The sequence below is a fragment of the Dunckerocampus dactyliophorus genome, chromosome 8 (genome assembly GCF_027744805.1).
Source record: "Dunckerocampus dactyliophorus isolate RoL2022-P2 chromosome 8, RoL_Ddac_1.1, whole genome shotgun sequence".
In the NCBI taxonomy this organism is placed as follows: domain Eukaryota; kingdom Metazoa; phylum Chordata; class Actinopteri; order Syngnathiformes; family Syngnathidae; genus Dunckerocampus; species Dunckerocampus dactyliophorus.
This window is the reverse complement of record NC_072826.1, coordinates 4,438,455-4,460,848: the sequence shown is the minus strand read 5'-3', so window position 1 is coordinate 4,460,848 and position 22,394 is coordinate 4,438,455. Positions and strand designations below refer to the sequence as shown.

Genomic DNA, 22,394 nt, shown 5'->3' with positions numbered 1-22,394 from the left:
AGGGTTGCAAGCTTAGGTTCGTCTTGTGGAAGCACACGTTCCAATCATATGCACGCCGTTGTCGTCTTCATGAACTGACCTCTTCTGTGATGCTGAGTATCGGGAGCAGGACTTTCCATCCCAAGCGCAGTAAGGGTCTCTGGCCAGACAGCAGTCAGCACAAACCTCCCCGTACACGTCACAGCGGTGCAGAGCCAGGTGGGTCACGCCCAATACGGATGCCACATACAGTTGTTGCTGTTGAACAAACCCAAATACACGCGTGTCTCAGTGCAATTTTGTCGCGTGATGGGCGTCTCTCGTAACTTACACGTTTGGATGAGATCTTCATGGTGGTGATCGGAGTGGGAACCTGCCGACAACCAATCAGGAAAGTATTAGAAAATGCACATTTTGGTGTCAAATGAAGCAAATACGCAGTGACCAACCTTGAAAACTTCCACTTCCTCTAAAACCAGCTCCTCAGTCTGCAGGTCATCTCGAGGCAACACAATCACCTTCTGAACTGTCCCTCGATCTGAGACACACGAGACGAGGGCATCAGTGTACCTTCTCTGACTGGCTGACATGTCTAATCTCAGATAGAAATAATTATTGTTGACATCATCTGCACCTGTGCCCAGGAAGAGAACCTCGTAGTTCCCGTCTGCGGCCGTCACTTGGTCCACGGCGATTGTGGTGAACTCATAGTCCACGTTGGTTCTGACCACCAGGGGGTGCTTGTGCACCGGGTACACGGCGTTGTGCATGGTGGGGTGATTTCTCATGAAGTTGATCACCTCATCCGGGTAATCCTTTGTGGATTTCATGTTGGGGGTGAACGTTCCTCCCGGACACTGTTAGTAGACGACAGATGAGATCAATCTAAAGCAGCGTGCAGTCATTTTACCGCTAAATACAAGCTTTAACAATAAAAGCCTTGTAGAAAGGAGAATCATTGCCATGGTAACCCAGCATCACCAACCTAACATGTTGATACCATTCATGCATTCATGGATGAAACACCAAAGCAAAAGTGAGAGTGACTCTATACAATATTTGAACACTAACTTAGAAGTCATTTAGACTTGACAACTGCAGGGGGAGCTACGCAACTTAACACACTCACTGAACATTAAAATACAAAAGGTCTGTCTTCACAAGGATTACTCACTCCTCCCTGATTTGTCCCTAATGAAAAAAATGGCAGCTTCCCAAAAACTGCTGTGCTCTCCGACCTCAGACATCGAGTTCATATTAATGTTGGCATATATTACTTCCTCTTCTTCTTCTTCTTTAATTGGGCAAGCAACAGCCAACACGACACTCTCAGTGAGCTTATCGCGCAGTGCAATGTATGAGGTATGAGGTGTGTGTGTTTGTGTGTCAGTAGACAGAACACTTACTACAATCACAGTGCAAAACCAGAAATGACAGCGCAACATGGAGCAGGGAAGTAAACACACATAGGGCAACCACTACTACGGGAAAAAAATAAACATCAGTGTTAACTTTAAGCATGCAACTTTAGTCTATAAAATATTTATATATATGGCAATATTAAATATTTATGTTTTATATTTTCTTTGGAACATTTGAAACCCTTTTTTGTGGAATACTTAACGCACCTCCATAGCCCCCCCATCTAAGTTGAATTAAAGAAAGCCCCCCCCCCCCCCCCCCCCCACACACACACACACACACAAATAACAACATACATGCACACTTTTGTTTTCATTATCCTTACAGAAAACATAAAAAGTGGACAAATTCTGCTACATGCTTTGAATGGGAAAAAGTGGCGCCATCTGGTGGACAAATATAAAAATGTGAAACTCATGGATTGCATTAGATTAGATTGGAACGTCATTTCATTGGTTTTCAACTACACATGTTTTGTCATTAGCAACAAATGTGTCACTTTGCCATTTTAGTCATTCAACACAGCCAAAATGTCACATAATGTCCCTATGACGGTTCTTTTTTAGTTTGGTTGTAGTTGGCACCATTCTGAGAGGTGTTTGCTGTGTAACTAAGCTAATCAAAGCATTCCTGTACTACAGGGCTTCCAAACAAAAGCAGCACATGTAGATATGCTAAGAAGTTCTAGATATATTTCAAGAAGAAACTGGGTTTCAACTTTGCCATATCGGTGAACAAGCCTATTAGTATCAGCTTTGCTCTTTACACTTTTCACCTCCATTTTCTGCAGTTTTTCAAACTTTTTTTCCATATATTAGAACTTTTTTCTTAAATAATCTTCTTAAATTTTCTTCTTGTAAAATTATGACTTTATTCCCGTAATATTTGGACTTTATTCCCATAATATTATAACTTTTCACCCAACCTAATATTCAAAAAATGTTGTTTTGTTTTTTTCTCAAAGCATTACGACTTCTAAAAAGTGATGTATTTTTTCTTCAATATTTCAGTCTATGCTCCCAAAATGACATTATTTTTCTCGCCAGACTTTTTCACTTAATATTTAGACTTTATTCTTCTAGTTTTTATTATTAACTTTATTCTACTTTTTTCCATTTCTGCTGTTATTTTTTTTTCCAAACTTTGTTCTTTCCAGTAATTCCAGTAATTTTCTTTCCAGTAATTATGACTTTCTTCCCAGAATATTTGGACTTTATTCTCACAGCATTATAACTTTTACCCCAACTTTTACTGCTCTTTAAAAAACAAAATCTAAATATTTCAACTTTGTTCTTAAACAATTTTCATATAATTTCTTCTCGTAATATGATGACTTTATTCCCATAATATTTTGACTTTATTCTTGTAAAATGACTGTTGATTTTTTTCATTTTTGCTGTGTGTGTGTGTGTTTTCTGGTTAAAATGTATTTTTAGAATAGGCCAATTAAAAACAGCCACGGGCCGCACTTTGGACCCCCCCTGTTGTACAATGTACCAAAATGATGTATGATGTTTATGACTCACAGTGCCAGGTCGAGGGTATGGGATCTTTCCAGTGTAGGCCACCCACTGGTAGTTGGGTCCCTCTTTATGCGCAAAAGGCCCGTTAAAGACCATGCGGATGTCAGCCATGGAGTAGACGCACACCGCTGAGCCTTTAAACACGGATCTGGACAGAGAATCAAAGCAGGAGAAGCAATGAGTGTGAGCACAAAGACGAGCCAGCGCTGAGATAATTACAGTGGGTGCTCCAAGCGGCTGGTGGATATCTACTTCCTGCCTACGCGCTCACAGTCTCTCTCTCTCTCTCTCTCTCTACCGGGAAACACAAACATACTCTCAGACCAACGAGCTGTCTGACACACTGACATAGAAACGCCCACACACTGCCGAGAGTGGTCACAGCGCCGGCTCTCTGTGCTGTGGGGTGGGTGTACCGTGTTTGCGTCTAGTGTGATGAGCCTCCATCATTACCATCGCAGCAGAGCAAAGTAACCACATATGAATAAATACACGCTCCTTTTCCACACTGAAACTACTGTGACTGACAGCACGGGGAAGGAGGAGCATCCCTCCTGTTGTGTCTTCATGCAACATTTCAATTCAACATCAGAGAGTCGACAGCTTCAAACCGCAGAAGACTAATATGAAAATGAGGGAAAAAAACGGCATATTGGTTTGCAAAAAGCAGTCATGACACTCACCCTGAGACTGAGAAAACCCCATAGATGACAGGATTCTTGGTGTCATGCGTCGGCTGGATATAAACGTCCCCTAAAAAAGACAAGTCGACATTTTTTTTATCATTATTTCCAACAATGGCAAACAAAAAACATGATGGGATTAAAAAGTAGAAAAGACATAGCTCTGTCACTAAGCTAAAATGCCATACAAAAAAAAAAGCTGGTTAAGACATCACAGCATATCATACCAGTCCTCTAAAATACGATGGTAACCCGGATGTAAGGAGGATGTACCTAAGTACTGCTTTTGGCCCACAAACTTGCTCTTTGAACCTTTGAAACGGGCAGTTTAGTACCGGCATTTGCATTGAAATACAATTAGAAATCAATTATATATCTATATTTTTTCATTTGAGGTATAAAGAAAATATGTCTTCATTGCATTACAGGGTGGGTATAAATAATTAAAGACTAATAATTAAAGATTAAGTTTGAAACAGCAGTGGACGAGTACTGCATTCACCCACATATAAGACCCTGAAAATAAGATGACCCGTTTTTGGACAAATACAGTATATTTGAATGATTATCACTGGGGATGTCCGATAACAATGTATGTAATATCGCATGATATTGGTAGGAAGTTTTTCCCTAAAATGAAAACTCCCGTACTTATTTATTATTTTAACACCTTCCTTTCCATAAATGGCTAAATGTAAGCACGTGAAACTATTGTCAGTGTCATCACATAAAAGCTGACAATCCCGTCTGTTTTCGGTTGAGGTCTATATGGTAATGTTTTTCTTCTTTGATGCATTATTGTGGCCTGTTTCGTTCCACCTGGATCCCTCCAGTTTAATCACAACTGTGTCACATAGAGACTTTTTTTTTTTTTTTTTTTAAGAGTCAGAGGTCACCAGAACCTTGACGGCTTTATAGAATCCAAAAAGGCATTGGACACTAAAACTACAGTTGTTTTGTGTCATCAGGGAATAAAAGTAAAACAGATATCGGTGGTGAAACATGCCTTTAATAGGAGCCATATGCATCCACATACGCTGCAGGCAGTCACCAACCCTACATAACCACTGATGGATTTAATGAGAGAAAAGTGCAAGCCAAAATAAAGAAAAAAAAAAGGAAAAATACATAAAGCTTGACAGGTGGAGTGGAGTAAGGGTTGAACATTGCGTATACTGTAGGTTCATGTAACAATGTTCAGCATCAGTGGGAAAGATCACTTGTTTGGAACAGTGAAAGACAGTAATTGCTTTGAGCAAAACACATTGAAAATCAATAAATAAGACATCCTGTGCTCTCCTCTGACCTGTGAACACAGTGAGGTGTTAATCTGACAACGGTTTGATCTGTGCATAGATTTACCACTCAATAACATAAAGAAGAAGAAAGAGGCGAGTGGCGCTAATTGAATTGAGGTTAAATAATAAAACACACCCGCTTTGATCATGAGGCCACAGAGGTATGAAAATGACAGGTAATGACAGCGCAGTAAAGCAAAAATTAACTTCTGGCAAAGGAAAGTGGAACTTTTCTTCTGACAGCAGCTGCTGGCTGCAGAAGGAGTGCAGGAGGAGGAGGAATAAATCTGCAACGACCGGGAACAAGTTGCATCAGTCTGACTTTTTGCTTCTGATGTGCAAGATCAGAAGTTTCCAACGTTCCGATGTCTCGGTGTTTACGCACGGTGTCACGTTAGGGGAGAAACATCACTGAGGAGCATAGAAAGAACCACTGAGGGATAAGGGAGGACCGCGAAGTAGGATTCAATATTAATAAATGGAATATTTTCATAGTTAGAGCATAGAAAACCTGTTCATGACCTTTTAATACGTTTTTTTTGAAACCATTACTACAACCCTCTAGGCATGATATAACACCCCCATAGTCACCTTTACACCCCATTACCCAATATAGTAGACATAATAAGCCATCTTAGACATAAATAAGATAAGATAGACTCATATGTTAGCATCGACAGCATTATTTGCTTGCTCACAATACCAGTGAGCTTGAAGGATAGCACAAATCCCTCCCTAATCCTGTCCGTCATGTGATAACGGACAGGCCGGGATGATCCACAGGGGGTCGGGCAGCTCCCAGCTGCTCATTATTTTCATTACTCAGTACTTGGAGTACTTGTATTCCATGCCTAGCTGGTGTTTTTCTTGAAGTTCTCTGCTGATTGCTCAATCTGAGACGTGCAGGGCAAACCCTCATGACTGACAGTGAATGTGTCTTTGTTTGCTCATTGTTGTGGTTACAAGTCATGGAGGAATTCTCACTTCGGAATGACGGTTTTCCTTTTAGGTGCCAGACGTTAACGCTTAGCAGATGCATGAGGGTGTAAATTTTGTATACTGGTGGTCCCCAGCCACCAGGCTGATCATTATGTGGGGTTGGAGAAAAGGTATATTTGAAAAATGACATGATAACCTCCCCATCACGTCCCTTGGTGCCTTTCCCCCCTAAATTCTCTGTCAGGGTTTGGATGCCTGATAAAGCCAGCAAAGGAAGAAATACTTTATTATAAGAAGGCAACACATAAACACCAAGTACGAACCAAGCAAGATGAGTTTCAGAGTTGCGAAGACCACAATATCGGGAGTGCTGTACTGATCTTCATCGCTATGGAAAGGGTTAGCATCTTTGGACTGTATTGTGTTGATTGTATTTGGGTTTTGACAAAAGCCGAAATGTACAAAAACTGAGGCAATTTTTCCTGTAGGAAATAATGTAAACAATGAATCCGTTCCAGACACCCAAAATATTAACAAAAAATAGATTTTATAGAGAATAATTATGCAGAAGACAGGACAGTGTGAACTAATTATAAATGACAAATGGAGGGAGCTTACTGCTGAGGCAAACTTCCCATACATGCTGTCACTTGCAACTTTCTTTGCCCCCATGGCGGGTTATTAAGCGGTCACAAATTGTTTTTTTACATGAAACAGTTCCGTGGTGTATTAGCTCTGTTGTGTACACTGCTTGTAAGGCTTTTGTGTGTGCACGTGTGCAGACTCACTGAGCTCATCAAAGTGCGTCTCGACACCGTCGGCTCCAGCCACCGAACAGATGAGACGTGCCTTCAGAAAGGTGCTCCACTTGTTGACCAGACAGCAGTGGCCTCCGTCGTCATTCTGAAAGCACAGCAAGGCAAACGGTTATCCATCAGCTTCTTGACTGATGTCTGACTCGCAGCTGTGTGAGAAAACAGTCCAAGCTAACTGGCGCTGGCTGTGTTGCCGTCGTTGGACCTGGCTGGAATAAAAACAGCTCTGTGCTACAAGCGCTCCCCATCTGCGCGGGAGGTCAGCCAACTTTTACTACTGAGGTAGAAAATCAAAATGATTCACGGGCTGGAAATTGTGAACTTTGTTCACGCCTTTCGCCCGTCCAAGTGATTTGCGCTGGATGAAGTACAAGTGTCTCCTGCGAGTCCGCAGGCAGAGAATTACAGTTTTACGACCACATTGCCTTAAAAGGCCAGTGCGCTTTAAAAGACTTCTCACGCTGATACTGAAGTCGTATTTCACTGCATTGCTTTGCCTCATGAATTGTGCACAAACTTGACAAGAGTCCACCAGCAGCCTTTTTGAACATGGGGCCAACAACATCCTTAATTGGCTGTCTTTGGACAAACACAAACCATCACGTCACTTAGTTATCGCCTTTGGATGCGAGAACACAGATGTGCACTGAAGTCAACTCCAACGCCTTCAAAGGGAACAAAAATAACATAACGCTTTCCAACCTTAACTGTTAAAGCAAACAGTAACCGTTATTGCTGACTTGTCAACATTGATGAGGTGGAGACGTGAACGTGATGCACTGACTCACCAGCAGGGGGGCCCATGATGCCGATCATGAGCTAACGGTCGATCGCAAAGGTAGCATGGGTCGATCGCATAAACGTCACTTTGTAGATTGATATCATGAATTTCTCTGTACCTTTACCTTTGTTAAACTATTATTTCATGATGAATTGGAAAATGGGCCTATTGCTGTAAGCTTTTTCAAATGTTGCCTCGACTTGGGTTGCATTGTCTTTTGCATAATCATTTTCATTTCTTGTATATCTGTAATGTTTGATAGCAAATGCTCACTGGACGTAATACATTGTGTGTCTAATGAACGCTGACACATTACTCAGGTTATGTACACAACTATTGAGGAATTATGTGTAATTATCTTTATTGCTACCATGAATTGAATTGTGAATTATTTGCGAATGATATCAGCTACTTTGATTACCTGTAAACATTGAAACTGTGAATGTGAAATACTAGATAGATACATACTGTATGTTATATGTTTTATAGTAAGAGATAGATCATGTTGACTTGTAACTTGCTTGTGCACCCCTGAAGTAGCTTGCAGGCTGAAAAACTAAGCACCCCTGCTCACCAGGCATATGCGCCCGATCCTGGACTGGGTCATGGGACTCTGGCCCATCTCGGAGGCTTTCTCTCGGAAGAAGAAGTAGAGCTTGTCGTCGTTCTTCTCGGCGCTGTCTGGGATGAGGTGTGCGTGGACAAATGTGGGGTCTGGAGAAAGAATTGGGGTAGTGTTAATGGCACATATATTTATAATCAGATGTTTCAATGCAAAACATGCGGTACGGTCCAGAGGCGTACCCAAACAGAAAACATTACGGGAGGGCCACAACCCTGGATCTAAAATGGTGACTCAACTCACTGAGGAGGAACGGTGAAAGAAGTTTATACCGGTCCCGATACAAGTCTCCGACACTGACATTACGATTCAAACAGTCGATTCCAGACTCTGCCGCAGCACATCTATCCGGCCCAAGTGATCACAACAACAGTGTTTGCTAGCGTGCAAACAAAGTTGCAAGGAGCACGAGTGATGTCAGCCGTGTGACAGAGAAAAGACATTGCAGCTGAGTGTAAAAATTGTCATGCACAAGTTTCCCGTGGTGGTACAAAACTGGGGAAGTTGAATACGACCAACCTCATTGCGCATTTGACGCGGCATCACACAAGAAACTCCCACAGGACGGCAAAAAGTCATTAGGTAGAGCAGAAAAGAGCTAGCCCCTGTCGATGGTGAGCTATGTCTGGTCTAAATGCTTCGTTAAGCACCTATACTATCTATACAAACAACAATATAGCAACTATATATACTGTACTACTACCAATACTATATAAGAAGTAAATGGGTCTGTTTTTCTCACAAGCTTATGTTGTCACAACCGGACGTACGATGTTATGGCTGTGCGATTCTTGGTTTTTCCCAAATAGCTGTGTTTTTTTTTTTGTCCATGGAGACCGTAGTTGTGGCGACCATGAAGAAGTAAGATCTTTACATGCATGGAGCATGCAAGAAATATCTGAACGTGCGTTGGCGGCACTAATTACGTATGTGGGGTGCACGTGTGGCGCGCAACACACATAGGAGTTCGCAAGTGCAACGTGCAAAAAAAATCGACATTTTGCCCAAACCTGACACCAGAAAAACTTACAAAAGACACACAATGGCCGGACGGACGACACACAGTACAAAGTGTGTAAGTTTGTCTAGTTTGTTTGACACGATAAAAACAACCTCCGTGTCCGGTCTACGGCTCAAAAATCAGCACATCACAGGCGCGCCCTCCTTGCTTTTCTCCTTTGCGCCCGTTTGTGACCTAGGCTATACCTACAGTTGTGGACTCTGTTTGAGTAATACTGTATCACTTGATCAAGCCTTTTTATAACATTCCACATAACGAAAAGAGTCCTAAAAGTATGTAGGATTCCTGGCGATATCAGATCAATATCTGCCACCTACAGGACTAATTTAACGAGTCAGGTAGACATTCCTTGGTGGAGGCCTGCACATTTAACAGGACGGAATAAACAGTGATTAGTGGTGGGAAATCAGTGAGTTTGATACCATAAGCATCTTGGGTTGGAGGTCATACTTAATGTGGTTCTTGCTCTGACATAGAGTAATAAAAAGATTGGAACCAGTAGGAGGCTGACAATCCACTTATTGGAACGTATCCCATGCCGGCCCCCGTTAAAAACCTACACGGCTGATTAGCAGGACTCAGGTGTCCCCGATTCCGTCAACAGGCATCAAGGGACTGCTGTCAGGGCACAAGAGGGAAATCAGGGAGAGCAACACAGAGGCTGCGGTTGATTTGAGAGCATCCAGCCAGCGTTTATGATCCCAATCATGGCTCATCAGCTCCATGACTCAATCTATTGACATGCAGTCAGTTCCCACCATCACCACTGACCTTATTCTCCGCTTCTGCAGACGTGCGCTCAGCAATTAGCGAAGATTTGGCTGTACATTTTTTACACCACGTGTTAAAAATTAGAGCCACTAAGTGGATGAGTTTGCAACCATCGAATACCAAGAAGACGCCATGAACCACTTAGGTATCCCTGGTATCAGACGTTTAAAATGCATGACATTTCTGCCTATTGTGGGGGTATTATGTTTTTTAAGATATGATATACCAATAATTGATTTTGTATTCACCTGTAGACTTTTACAAGTGTACAAAATTTAACATGCACGAATTTTGCTTGTAGTTTGGCTGGACGGAGAATCGCGATAATCGCTCAGGTTCCTTTGAAAATGAACGGATTAGAGGCGACGTCGCCTCCCGTGGTTGGAGCCCATAAAGCATTATCATTAGTGAAAAGGACCTGCTCCTATGAAATGGACAGTGATAACTAAGCAGCCTAGTGGTCTCTCTATTGAGATGTCCTCCTCCCAATAAGCCTTTGCAGCACCTACTTCCAGTGTAAAAGATAACTAAAAGTTATTACAGTTTCATTTAATTCTCATATTCAATGTATTTATTACTGTACTTGGTATGTCCTTCATGTGTCCTGTGTACTTTGTGAGTGACTTAGGTGTTTAGGTGTACAGTGATTCCTTTTTTATTGAGGCTAATTGGTTTCAGACACTATGGAGATAAGTGAAATCCCGCAAAGTAGGATTCCTTATTTATAAATGGAATATTCTCGTAGTTAGAGCATAGACAACCTGTTTGCAACCTTCTAAATATGCTTTTTAACACGATTAGAGCCCACTAGACATGAAATAACACCCCTGTATATTTAATGAGAGTAAATAAGACATAATATAGACTTGCACGTTAGCATTGGGAAAGTTCCCTGTGTGTGTGTGTTTTTTTTTACTTCCTTTACTTTTACTTCCATTACTGACACCTAGTAACCAATGTCTTTCAATGCGTTTTCTGAATGCATTGTATGTGTATTTTCGTTCATTTAGTCAATTTTATGCTTGAAAATGCTTAATTTAGGCAAAAAACATGAAGAATTTGTTTAAATGTCCATATTGATTAATAATAGGCCATATTCACCCACAAAACAGCATGATATTAATTAATATTTTTAAAAATGGTGACGTGAAGCTGCCAAATTCAAAGAGCAAAGTGGCAAGAGACAACTGTACGCTAAAACCCAACTTACGTTGCAGTAGGAACAGCATTTCTACAGAGACGAAGTTTAATTCATACACTTTTTTCACCACACCACCATCTGCTGGATATGGCGGGGAACTGCCACACTCGCCCCGAATAGATAGATAGGTAGATAGATACTTTATCTCCCAGAGAAATTCCAATAAATAAAGCTAAATTATAACAATACATATTAATATATCATGATAATAATATATAATATAATAATAATAAAGCAAAATGTTCCTTTTGTTGCAGGTCATTTTGGGAGCTGCATGTAGAGCAGGGGTGCCCATTATGTCGATCGCAAAGGTAGTGAGGGTGGATCGCATAAACGTCACTTGGTAGATGTCATATGAAATCAGTCAGCGGACATTAAGCTTCCCTCCTGATTCACTGGTGTTCCCCCGGGGCAAAGATTAAGTGGTCTCAAGCGGCACACGAAGATGCAACATTCATCTTTATTATTGTGATTATGGATAAAGGGAGTGAGAGGTAAGATGTCTATATCTCTAACAAAAGTTATGCGTTCACTTGTAGCAGCTAGTTATGTAGAAAAAAAGTCAATTGTTTGATGTTTTTGCTTCACACCCTGAACTCCACTATAGAACTTTGTGTTTTCTACACTTCCCTTTATTAAACTATGATTTCATGATGAATTGGAAAATGTGTCCATTGCTGAAAGCTTTTCAATATGTTGCCCTGACTTCGGCTGCATAATCGTTTTCATTTCTTGTATATGTGTAATGTCTGATAGCAAATGCTAACTGGACGTAATACATGACTTGTGCGTATAATGAACGCTACGTAGCTATTTTGATTGACATACTTCTCAGGTTATGTACTATTGAGGAATTATGCGTAATTATCTTTATTGCCATATTGAATTGAATTGTGAATTATTGAATGATATCAACGACTTTGATGACCTCTAAATTTTGAAACTGTGCATGTGAAATACTAATCATTAGTATTTAGTATAGTAGTTCAAAGTTGACTGGTTAGGTTTTATATATGTTATATGTTTTTATAGGTTGATCATTTTGACCTGTAACTTGCATGCTGAAAAAATGTGTGCACCCCTGATTACTCATATTCATAAATACAGTAAATACACTGTATATATTTTATATGTTTATAATAGGAGGCAGACCTTTGGGACTTTTTAAAAGTAGCTTGCAGGCTGAAAAAGTGTGCGCACCCCTGAAGTTGAGAAAGAAGTGATGGAATGAGTGTTGAGACATTACCGTTCAACCATCTGGAGTTGTACTGATCGGTCCTCATGGCCGTCTGCTTCCCCAGCGTACGGAAGATGGCCGAGTCGGTTCCCATGAAGTCGATGTAGACTCCCGCATACAGCTCTCCATCTGTCCCACACAGACAGCGAGTTGAGGGCGTCTCCAAGGTGAAGTCACAAAAGTTAATAACTTATCGTGCGATCCACATGCCGCACATGGCTAATCGCTCAAAAGTGGCGTCACAGCACGCACGGCAGCTTTATTTGCACGCTCCCTGGTGTGTGATGATGTTGATTTCCCCTCAAACCTCACGCACACGGCCAAACTGTATGATGAGCCGCTTGGGACGCCACCTTTAGGTCAAACCTGTTGACCTGACTACAGTTCAACCTTATTCACGTCCATCACCCCCCTGAGGGCAATCAGTGTAATCTGGAAGAGCAGCCAGGATACGCACAATCTATTCCAATCAGCTGGCTTGAAAGGCGACGAAGTCAAAAAGATGACTGACATCTTTTTCGCCATTTTTACATCATTTTCATCTTTTATTTCCCCCTTGTATTCTGCAAAGTGCTTCAGGCTGCTAGTGTTGTGAAAATCCAAACATAAAATGTTTACTTTGGACTTTTGAATTGCTGTTCAGCCGCAACACAACTCAAAGCTGACTAATCACATACAGGGAGGCAGCTAAGTGCAAAACATTGTCTATCCACTCGCTTCATTCTTGATGAATGCAAGCAAGAGATGCAACTATTTAAAAACAAACCCAAAGATATCCTGATGTCTAAAACAGGGGAACTCCTTGCTTCTCCGCCCTGCCAGTTATAAAGGATGACGCGCAGCTGATTTTCTGTGATTTACAGTTTTTCCTGCTTCAGCTGGCTTTGAGAACACACACCCAGAAACACACACACACTCTCTCTCTCTCTCTCTCTCTCACACACACATGAACATACAGGGGGCAAGAGGTCACGGGTCATGTCTGACCACCTGTAGGCCGCTGACAACAAAAGACCACACACAGACAGGAGACAACGCACAACACACAGTGGAAATTGCAGCTATAATGCACTTCTACACAAACCACGGCTGCAACTAACCATTATTTTCTTAGGGGCTATCCACACGGATACGTTTTCAGGTCAAAACGGCAAAGTATTTTATGATTTTAGGCGATCAATCGGCCACCGTTCAGTATGGGACGATTTCAGTGAAAAAGCACGGCATATTCCGATAAATGCCTCTCAACGCCGATCACCTGTGTCTCGTACTTTTGCAGCCTGTAGCGATCCCTGCGTGCAGTGTAGTGTCTTGGGTAGCGTCCCACTACCACTTTCCTTCACACTGTGCAGGCGTGCCAAAACAAAAATAATCACGTACCTGCCAACACATGCCATGAAAAATGGCACGGTAAAAAGCTTTTATTTAATACGCCAGTTGAAGAACAAACACTTGACGGAGTATGGTGACTTTTCCAGGCTCACAGTGTGACCGCCAGTCAAACGGCAGCTAACGCAGCCATAACGCTGGACAACACCCGCCCGTATGTGCGTGACAATCAGAAGGCTAAGCTAATAACCCCAAAAATAACAGAATTCATCGGGTGAGACGGCCAGCCTTTGTCAGTGGCGGAAGACAGACGGTTCAACGACTGCTCTCTGACTTGGAGCCCACCTACGTGCTAGCTGCTAGAGCTCCACCAATGTACTCTCACATCCAAAGTCTCCTTAAAGAAGGCGTCTCATCCTCTAGAAGTTTCACCAGTGATATATGTTCTCTTGAAAAACTAAGTCAAATATGTTTTTGTCTAAGTGAAGGTGATTTTATGCTTCCTTTTTTCATATCATATAGCCAATAGGGCAGCAGCCGGGGATTCTGGGCCCCATGAAAAAAAAAAATCATGTTGCCCCCCCCTTTTGTGGGGGATCTTGGAACTGTCCTAACTTCCTCCTCTTGATTTCACATAGCAACATAGAAAGGAATGCTACATCTAGCGTTAACTTTTCCAAACTCAAAAACAAAAGTAGCTGTGGCGGCAGCTCCAATATGTAGCGTTACCTTTTCGCTAGTGGCCTGAGGCATTGTGTGTGGTGAAGCTAGTCGCTAGCTGGCTAGTAGCTAGCTGGTGTGCGAGGTGTCACTGCCCCAGTAACATAGTTTTTGGGCGTAACAATGTTACCAATAATAATACCAATGTTGCTGTAGCTTGGTCAATATGCAGGTCACATTATGTAAATGCAGCATTATTGACGCTTTTTGGAGTTTTTTTTTTGTAAAGGCTGTATAGCAGTGTTGTTTTTGGCAGCCATTTTATATTTAGCCTTAAGTCTTTTGGACAAAAATGCTTCTTGCTTTAGTCACATTTTAGTCATTTCTATCTGTGATAGTTTTATTCCAGATTTAGACAACAAAAACAAAACAAAAAAATAGATTAAAAAAAAAGTTTTGCTTCTAAATGGGTTTTAACACTATTAAAGCCCTCTAAACAATAAATAACACCCCTACAGTCACCTTTACACTCCTATTACCCAACATAACACTATTAGAGATGTGAAAAAAAGGTTCATCAAGGAAATAATTTCGTCATCGTTAACGACAACACTGCTTTGTAGGCGGAATAGATGCATCCCATTAAGTGCCTTCTTAGCTGCCTGTTTTAGCTGTTTTTATATCTTTAGAACGCACAGAAAAGAGAAAGACGTGTGTGTTCATGTCTCACATTAGGATTGTGGATGATGGGCAAAATTCCCCCTAAAAGTGCACTTTTCCTTTAAAGTTGTCTGCACATGCTCTAATGAAGCAAAATCAACATTTACTTACTGATCAAAGCAGAGACGCTGTTCAACTTGGGGTCAAAAGGACATTTTCCCTTCCCAGAATCCACCTTCCCCGGCTCCAGACGGAAAATATATTCCTGTTGGGGGGATGAGAAAGCATAATTAATTATCTCCCTCGTTTATCCTGTCATGTGTAATAGATTTATCGTGATTACAGAATGCCTTCTTGACAGTGGAAGGGGTTATTATGTCAAGTCAAAATGGGTGCTTCTAAAAGCAATATGAGTGTCTAATTAACATTGTTAAAAATGATAAGCCGCGAGCCTGCAGCTGCTGAACACGACACTATTGGATGTGCTGCGGGCGAGGAAAAAAAAAGCAGACAAGGCCGCTTTATTGGCAAGATGAAGAGCCGGATGAAAATGCTGAGAAACTTCTTTCGCGCCGCCTGTGATGTTAGTGGCTCAAACAAGAACTGATTATCCCACAGTGAAAAGAGGACATCTGTAACATCTGTGTCAACACTGGATACGACTCCACCAGAAGCTTGCTCGGGCCTTCAAAGCCGGCTTGCTGACAGGCTGGAAAATACGGCAGCCATTGTGGATTAACGGCCAAACGTTTCAAACCTGCGACCCTGCCACCTTTGGCTGCTAAGATGTGAAAAAACACGTCAAGTGCCACAGATACGTATTTGACTGAAAGATTGACTATAACCGCGAGACACAATTTGCTCATTCTCGTGATTTTTATCAACAGCTTGAGTGTACGATGGCGCCATTTTGGCGTTATTTTGTCATACGTAGCAACCCACACAGTCCATACCAATACACTACATTCCCAAATACACTACTTCCTTTTTAGTGTTATTTTCACACAAAACATGCATGCTTCCTTGCACAATACAGTCGTCCTCCGCTACATCGCGGTTAGAACATCGAGCCCTCACTCTATCGAGGTTTTTCACAAAGTAAGGAATTCATAAATGATCGCTGTTACGTGGTTGAATAACTAAACTAACTAAATGAACTCGAACACAAATACAAGGCAGAGAAAGCATTCTAATTGTGAATGTAGTATTCTACATTGGCCACGAGGTGTCAGTAATTGTTCAGGGAGACAAGCGCCAGACGTGATCGCCAAAACAGGCATTTATTGCAGGTTTAAATGATCTCACAACAGGCACAATAATAATAATAATATGTTTTGATAATAAACTGTTGGAGCCATAACCCATGACAAGCTAAAACTCAACTCTGAACCGCCGATGTCACTTCCTGTCCTCTACACATCTGTCCGCCCACAACTAAGGTCCCCTAGGGAACACATTTACTGTGACACACACAAACAGGAGCTATATTTTCGTCTTAAATGGCTTATTTCCTCTTATTATGTCTACTATATTAGGTAATACGAGTTTAAAGCCACCATTACAATATATTGATGAGACAATAGCCACCGCAGGAAGTACGCTGTCCAGAAAAAAAAAGGAACTGCTAACGTGTGAGTCTATGTTATCTTATTTATGTCTAATATGTCTCATTTTCTCTGATTATATCTACTATATTGGGTCATGCAAGTGTGAAGGTGACCTCAGGGCTGTCATTTCATGTCTAGAGGGCTCTAATAATTTTAGAAATCATATTTAGAAGACTGTAAACAGGTTTTCTATGCCATCCATCCATCCATTTTCTATACCGCGTCTACTCGCGGGTGCATGCTGGAGCATATCCCAGTTTTCTATGCCATAAATATGAAAATATTCTATTTATTAATATTGAATCTTACTTCATGGACATTCACTTATCGCAGTCAAATCTGGAACCAATTACCCGTGATAAACGAGGGATGACTGTATGTTGATTAGTAAAATTGTAAGGACACTATGAAGTACCACATTGAACAAAAATTACAATAAAAGTATCTAAGTGTTAAAGGCTAACATGCTAGGCTAGGCTATTCGCTAAAGAAAACCTAAATAATCAAACTTCCAGCTTCCACGTCTGTAGCTAAATAGTTGCCAGTGCTCCTGGCTGCATTTTAAGCCATGTAGCGAAGCCTGCCTTTTTTTCTTTTTTTTTTACAAAGTAGTCGGGGGCGGGCTGATGTAGGTGAGTGTTTGAGCGCCTCTTCTCTCAAAAGTGGAGCAAACAAGCGAGGGAGATGATCATTTTTTGTCACGTTTGTTGCTCATAAAAAGGCATTATTGCTGGAACATCATTAAAAGGCCCTTTTGCAAAATAGGAAAAACAGTGGTCTTAAAAAATGTTGAAATTGTATATTTTTCAGAAAAAAATGTCAAAATAGTCATTTTAAGAAGTGAATGTCAAAATTCGCCACACAACAAGCAAATGTTAGTACGACTTTATTATTGCAAATCTTTTAACATTTATTTTCGTAATATAACATAAGACGAGGTTCTTCTTTTACATACTGTAAATACAATTTACTGTCATCATATTTTTACTTCATTCCCACAGTATTATTTTTTTTTCTCAAAATCCTTTTAGTCCTCTAAATCAGTGATTTTAACTGGTGGGTGGTGACCCAATAGTGGGCCACGGGTCTGTACCTTTGGGGGGAAAAAAAAGATGTAATGACCCAACGTCCTTGAATGCACCTTGCGTTCTTGTCTTTAACTTTAAACGCAGTAACAAAAACACTTTAAGCGTAAGCAATTTATTGCAAACAAGCACTACTCCACTGAGTTCTCCAGGTGGGCACCAGACTTATGATTTAGACAAAGGGCAACCCCTTCAGCCCACCTTGGCCTCCATAAGATCTGACGTAGCGCTGGGGTCTGCTGCCCGATTGGTTCTCCCTCCAGATTTGGGGGCCTGTAGGAAGGAGCCCTAAAACACAGATATGGCACATTTGGCCATCCCATTACTAACATGTGACAGGCCAGAACAAAAAGGGGATTTTGTCCGATGGCGGACGATAACGACACAAACAGAGAAGTGTGAAAAGAAAGAGCAAAAAGTGGTGATGTTGGTGATGTTTTGGATGTCATGCGAACATCATGCAGAAGACAAGCAGCTCGAGAAAAGTTAAAAAGAGGTCGACGGACATGAATATGTTACAACTTCGGACCATTCTTCCATATGCTGTACAGCTGCCATACACACAAGGGACAAACATTAGGTACACCAGCACGAGCTAATGAGAAGTATGCAAAGCACAAAGCCAATACTGTAAAAGAACAAGACAGTGTTAAATTAATACCGGTACCCATGAGCGGCAATTGAAATTTAGCAATTTTTTTTTGTAAAAGCAGAATGTGTGACACAGATTTTGGATTTGAAGATGTGCCTAATATTGTGGCCACTGAGTGTAAATCTGCGGTCCAAGGAGCTTTTAGGCCTTTAAGGCAGGGGCTCTCAAATGGCCTCAAAGTGGGACCCACATTTTCCAACGGTCATTAAGTCGCAACCCACTTTTGTAAGTCATTTTTATTTGTTTCTTATTATTTTTTACACTTTTCTTTAAGTCACTTTTACATTCTATATTTTATATTTTCATGGATTGATTGATTTATTTTTTATGTTATTTAATACTTTTAAGTCAAACCAAGCAAGTGTATTTGTTCAATGAAATCAGCTATGTCATCTATTGAAACATAAATACTGACAATGACATGCCCTTTGTGCTTTTTAGAGGAATTTATTAAGGCATTTTGTCAATGAAGGACATGATAACGGCATGCAAATAATGCATAAATAAAGAAATTGCACCAGTTAAGACCACAAAATCAGATATTTGACTTATACCAAAGAGGAAGATAACTAAAATTGCGCACAATTTTACTTCAAATTAAAAAAAAAACAAACAAGTAAGACACTGGATGTATGTAGCATATTTTCATGTAATTTTTGACTTTTTGACCTTTGGGTCCCGACCCACCCGTTGAGAACCACTACTTTAAGGGGCAACACGCTAAATGAAAGCAGGCTGAATGCCTTCTACAAAGCAATCTGAACCCTTCCCCATGTGAGGTTTGACACTAAACAGGAGGAGTGTGCAGGGCAGCATTGGCCAGGGGGGGCGGGAGTAAGGAGGGGAGCGGACCAATGAGGCAGATGATGGATGAGAGTCTCCATCAGCAGTGATGGCTTTTCAGAGGCTCTTAACTAGACAGAAAGACAGCGCTACAGTCTTAGCCCTGTATAAACAGGTGGAGGGGGTGGAATTACAAGGAAAGAATTGATTGGAATGGGGAAGATTTGTAGCCTCATTTTAAGTGAAGGATGTAAAATTATGCAATTCTCAGTGTTTGCTATGTGGACCACCCTTGAGGTTCTTGCCCAAAAGTGCTCTAAAGTAGTCTTCTCCTGCCACTTTTCTTGCTATGCTTCCCAACCTTTGACCATGGAAAGTCAACAATGCGCGTATCGAATTGTACTGCTTGGTCAAATCTTGGCTATAATGGGACTCTCTATAGAAGCTGATTTGTCCTTGGAGCTAGTGTCAGCGTGCAAATCGATAGCGACAGGAAAAGATAGGACAAAGGCGGAGTGCATGAAATTGAAGAGCGAGAGCCATGGGAGCCTCTGTGACCTGAGCTAGATTGACAGATAATGCTGTTAAAGAAGGAGAGCAGGGTAAAAGGTCAGAAAAAAGTTCTTTTGCTACCTGTGACCGGCGTCCTCGATCCACATATGTGCAGATGGGGTTGTACGCTCCCGTCCCGCAGACGTACAGGTGAGTGCGGTTCCACGGCTCGATCAGACGAATGAAGTTGCCGCATTCGCCCTGAGGGAAGCACGATCAAATGGGATTCAGGAGAAATTCTCTCCAGATGAAAAACAAACATCACAGAATGGCACCCCGGGGAGTGCAGACCTCTGCAGAGGCTGAACAAATTCAAATCAGCACCAAATAATACACCTTCACAGAGACCCACTTCCTGTGTACGTATGTGTATTTATGCTGCACAATTAAAGAAATGCATCAAAATGACATGTTGCCTTTTTTCACTGGAAAATGAGTGGTTTATCGCTTGTGTGTTTGGGCTTGTTATTATGATGGAAAACGGCCCAGTTTCCCAAGGAAAGGGATGACGCTCTACTTCACAATGTCACAGTACTCGGGGTGTGACAAGACACCCAACTCACAAGATGAAACAAAATTTTAACAGATTTAAATTTTAAAGAAAAGTACAGTGAAAAAATATGACTGGACAAACAGGCTTTGGGTGCATTGATTTCTCAAGGAACTACTGCTACTTCCGTCAACAACAGCAGCATAGAAAGCGCGTGTCTGTTTGCAACTACTAATCATGGCAGACTTTGTGAGAGCCACCGCCGATGACTACTTTGGACAAACGAGGATGTAGAACCTTGTCTTTGTGAGCCTGAATATACGGAAGATGAGCTACAGGTTTTAGAAGATGAGCGGACAAGAAGAGAGAGTGAAACGTGGGAGCAGAAAGACCAGCATGACTTGTTGGTGAAAATGTGGAGCTTGCCAAGCCATGCTGAAGTAAAAATGGAGTGTTTCTGCTGTACTGAGTGGCATCCAGTGTTACCATGGATGGAAAGGCTTGGTTTGTATGGCGAGGACGACATTGCTCCAAGAATTGTTAGTGCTAACAAACCCTCCAGTCATAGAAACTTTTTTCCACCTACCCAAAAATGAAACAAATTTAAAAAGTACATACCATATATGAATTTACTATATCGGTCTTGAGAAGCAGAAAGTTATCAGCATCGGTTTGAAAAAAAATATACCGTGCATCTCTAGTAGAAACGGTGTGATGCAAAATGTTTGTGGTTTTGGAACTGTGACTTTTCATACCGTGGTATAGCTTGAAACCAGTAACCGGTCCATGACTAGTTGGGACTGTGGCATACAATAGACAAAGCAACAAGGTCCTACACTGTATTGCCTGTGGAAATAATAATAATAATAATAATCATGATAATGACAATAACAATATAACAATGGTTTAGATTTGATGTAGCGCTTTTCAAGGTACCCAAAGTGGTTCACAGTGAAGTGAACTCATTACTCATTCAATCCTCAGTCACAAACTGATGCATCCACAGCTGCCCTGGGGTTGTCTGACGGAAACATGGCTGTCTATTGGTGCCTACGGCCTCTCCGACCACCACCAAACATTCATTTCCATTCATACACCAGTGTGGGCAGCACTGGAGGCAGGGTGGGTGAAGTGTCTTGCCCAGGGACGCAACCGGGTGAAAGGAGCAAGGATCGAACGAGGATCGAACCACCAAGCATCCGGTTTCTGGACAACCTGCTCTCCCCTCCTGAGCCACTGCCGCCCAAAAAAGCCATATTAGAGTTTCTGACAGGCAATATGTCTGTTTAGATTAATGTCGCCTGCAAGTGACAGGTGGTGAAAAAGAAAGGGGGCTTCACAAACAAAGATTGTACACAGGACGGGGGATGAGACATTTTGGCGCATCATAGAGACACAACAGATGCACGAGTTAGACGATTCTTCAGAAGCGTGTGTGGTAACGCATGTGTTGCATTATTCAGCTCACAGTTGTGCTCCCCCACTGAGAGCACAACGGGGATGATTGCCTTTGACCTCACCGCCTGAACCGACGTCCCCTCTGAATTGCCTCTGAACTGTCATCGTCTGTCTCCCGCTAGAGAGCAGGTGAGGATGGCCAAGTTGTCTGCCCAAAAGCCGGTGCTGCTTCTCTGTTCACTGATGAAATTTCAAACCCACACACTGAGACCTGCACTCGTACGAGTCCATGTGATCACACAGATAGAGGCCCATACGAAGTAGCCCGAGGCAGAGAGGCAACGGGTCACTGAGCGCGCACAAATGAACATTCCAGTTGGATAAACAGCAGCCTGCACTCTCTACGAGCAGGGAGGAGTTATTAGCCACGGCCTTGTCACACACACACCCCCACCACCACCACCAGCATCCACCTCGCTTCTTCTGATGAAGTGTGTGTGTGTGTGTGTGGACTACCTCAAAGCCAAGGATCTGCTTTTTGTATGCATTTCAATGATTAACTTCCATGCTACACTGGAGAGCGATTGGGGTGGGAGGGGGGCAGGATTAGTGTGTTTGCACGTGTGGATCATATTAACACTTTAAAGGAGTCTGTAAGCTTTTAAAGGCTAGCTCCTTTTTTTTTTGCTACTTTTGACAGCAAAATGTGAAATGATTACAAGATAATTAATTGGCTTCCTGTGCAAGTCAAAGCGCCTTAGAGCAAGATTTTATCTGGACAGTGTATTCTGGATCCAAGAGAACAAAATGTGCTATAGAAGAGCACAACAAATGGTAAACTTATCGAAATGGGAAAACTTATTTGATGAGATTTAACAAGGAACTG

At 41.7% G+C, this 22,394-nt stretch overlaps 1 protein-coding gene across 2 annotated transcripts in view; it reads right to left on the bottom strand.

Moving 5' to 3' along the window:
• Positions 1-22,394, bottom strand: part of sema3fa (sema domain, immunoglobulin domain (Ig), short basic domain, secreted, (semaphorin) 3Fa) — a 67,184-nt gene that overhangs the window by 2,590 nt on the left and 42,200 nt on the right. Inside the window, exons 5-16 of one of the 2 annotated variants that reach the window (XM_054783621.1) lie at positions 19,702-19,821; positions 17,835-17,921; positions 15,113-15,206; positions 12,302-12,421; positions 8,015-8,154; positions 6,633-6,747; positions 3,608-3,677; positions 2,928-3,072; positions 614-836; positions 429-517; positions 311-352; positions 80-237 (exon numbers count right to left, since the gene is read on the bottom strand). In XM_054783621.1, coding sequence (XP_054639596.1) covers positions 80-237; positions 311-352; positions 429-517; positions 614-836; positions 2,928-3,072; positions 3,608-3,677; positions 6,633-6,747; positions 8,015-8,154; positions 12,302-12,421; positions 15,113-15,206; positions 17,835-17,921; positions 19,702-19,821 — 1,403 coding nt within the window. The remainder of the gene's footprint in view (positions 1-79; positions 238-310; positions 353-428; positions 518-613; positions 837-2,927; positions 3,073-3,607; positions 3,678-6,632; positions 6,748-8,014; positions 8,155-12,301; positions 12,422-15,112; positions 15,207-17,834; positions 17,922-19,701; positions 19,822-22,394) is intronic. The other variant, XM_054783622.1, reaches the window with a different exon arrangement.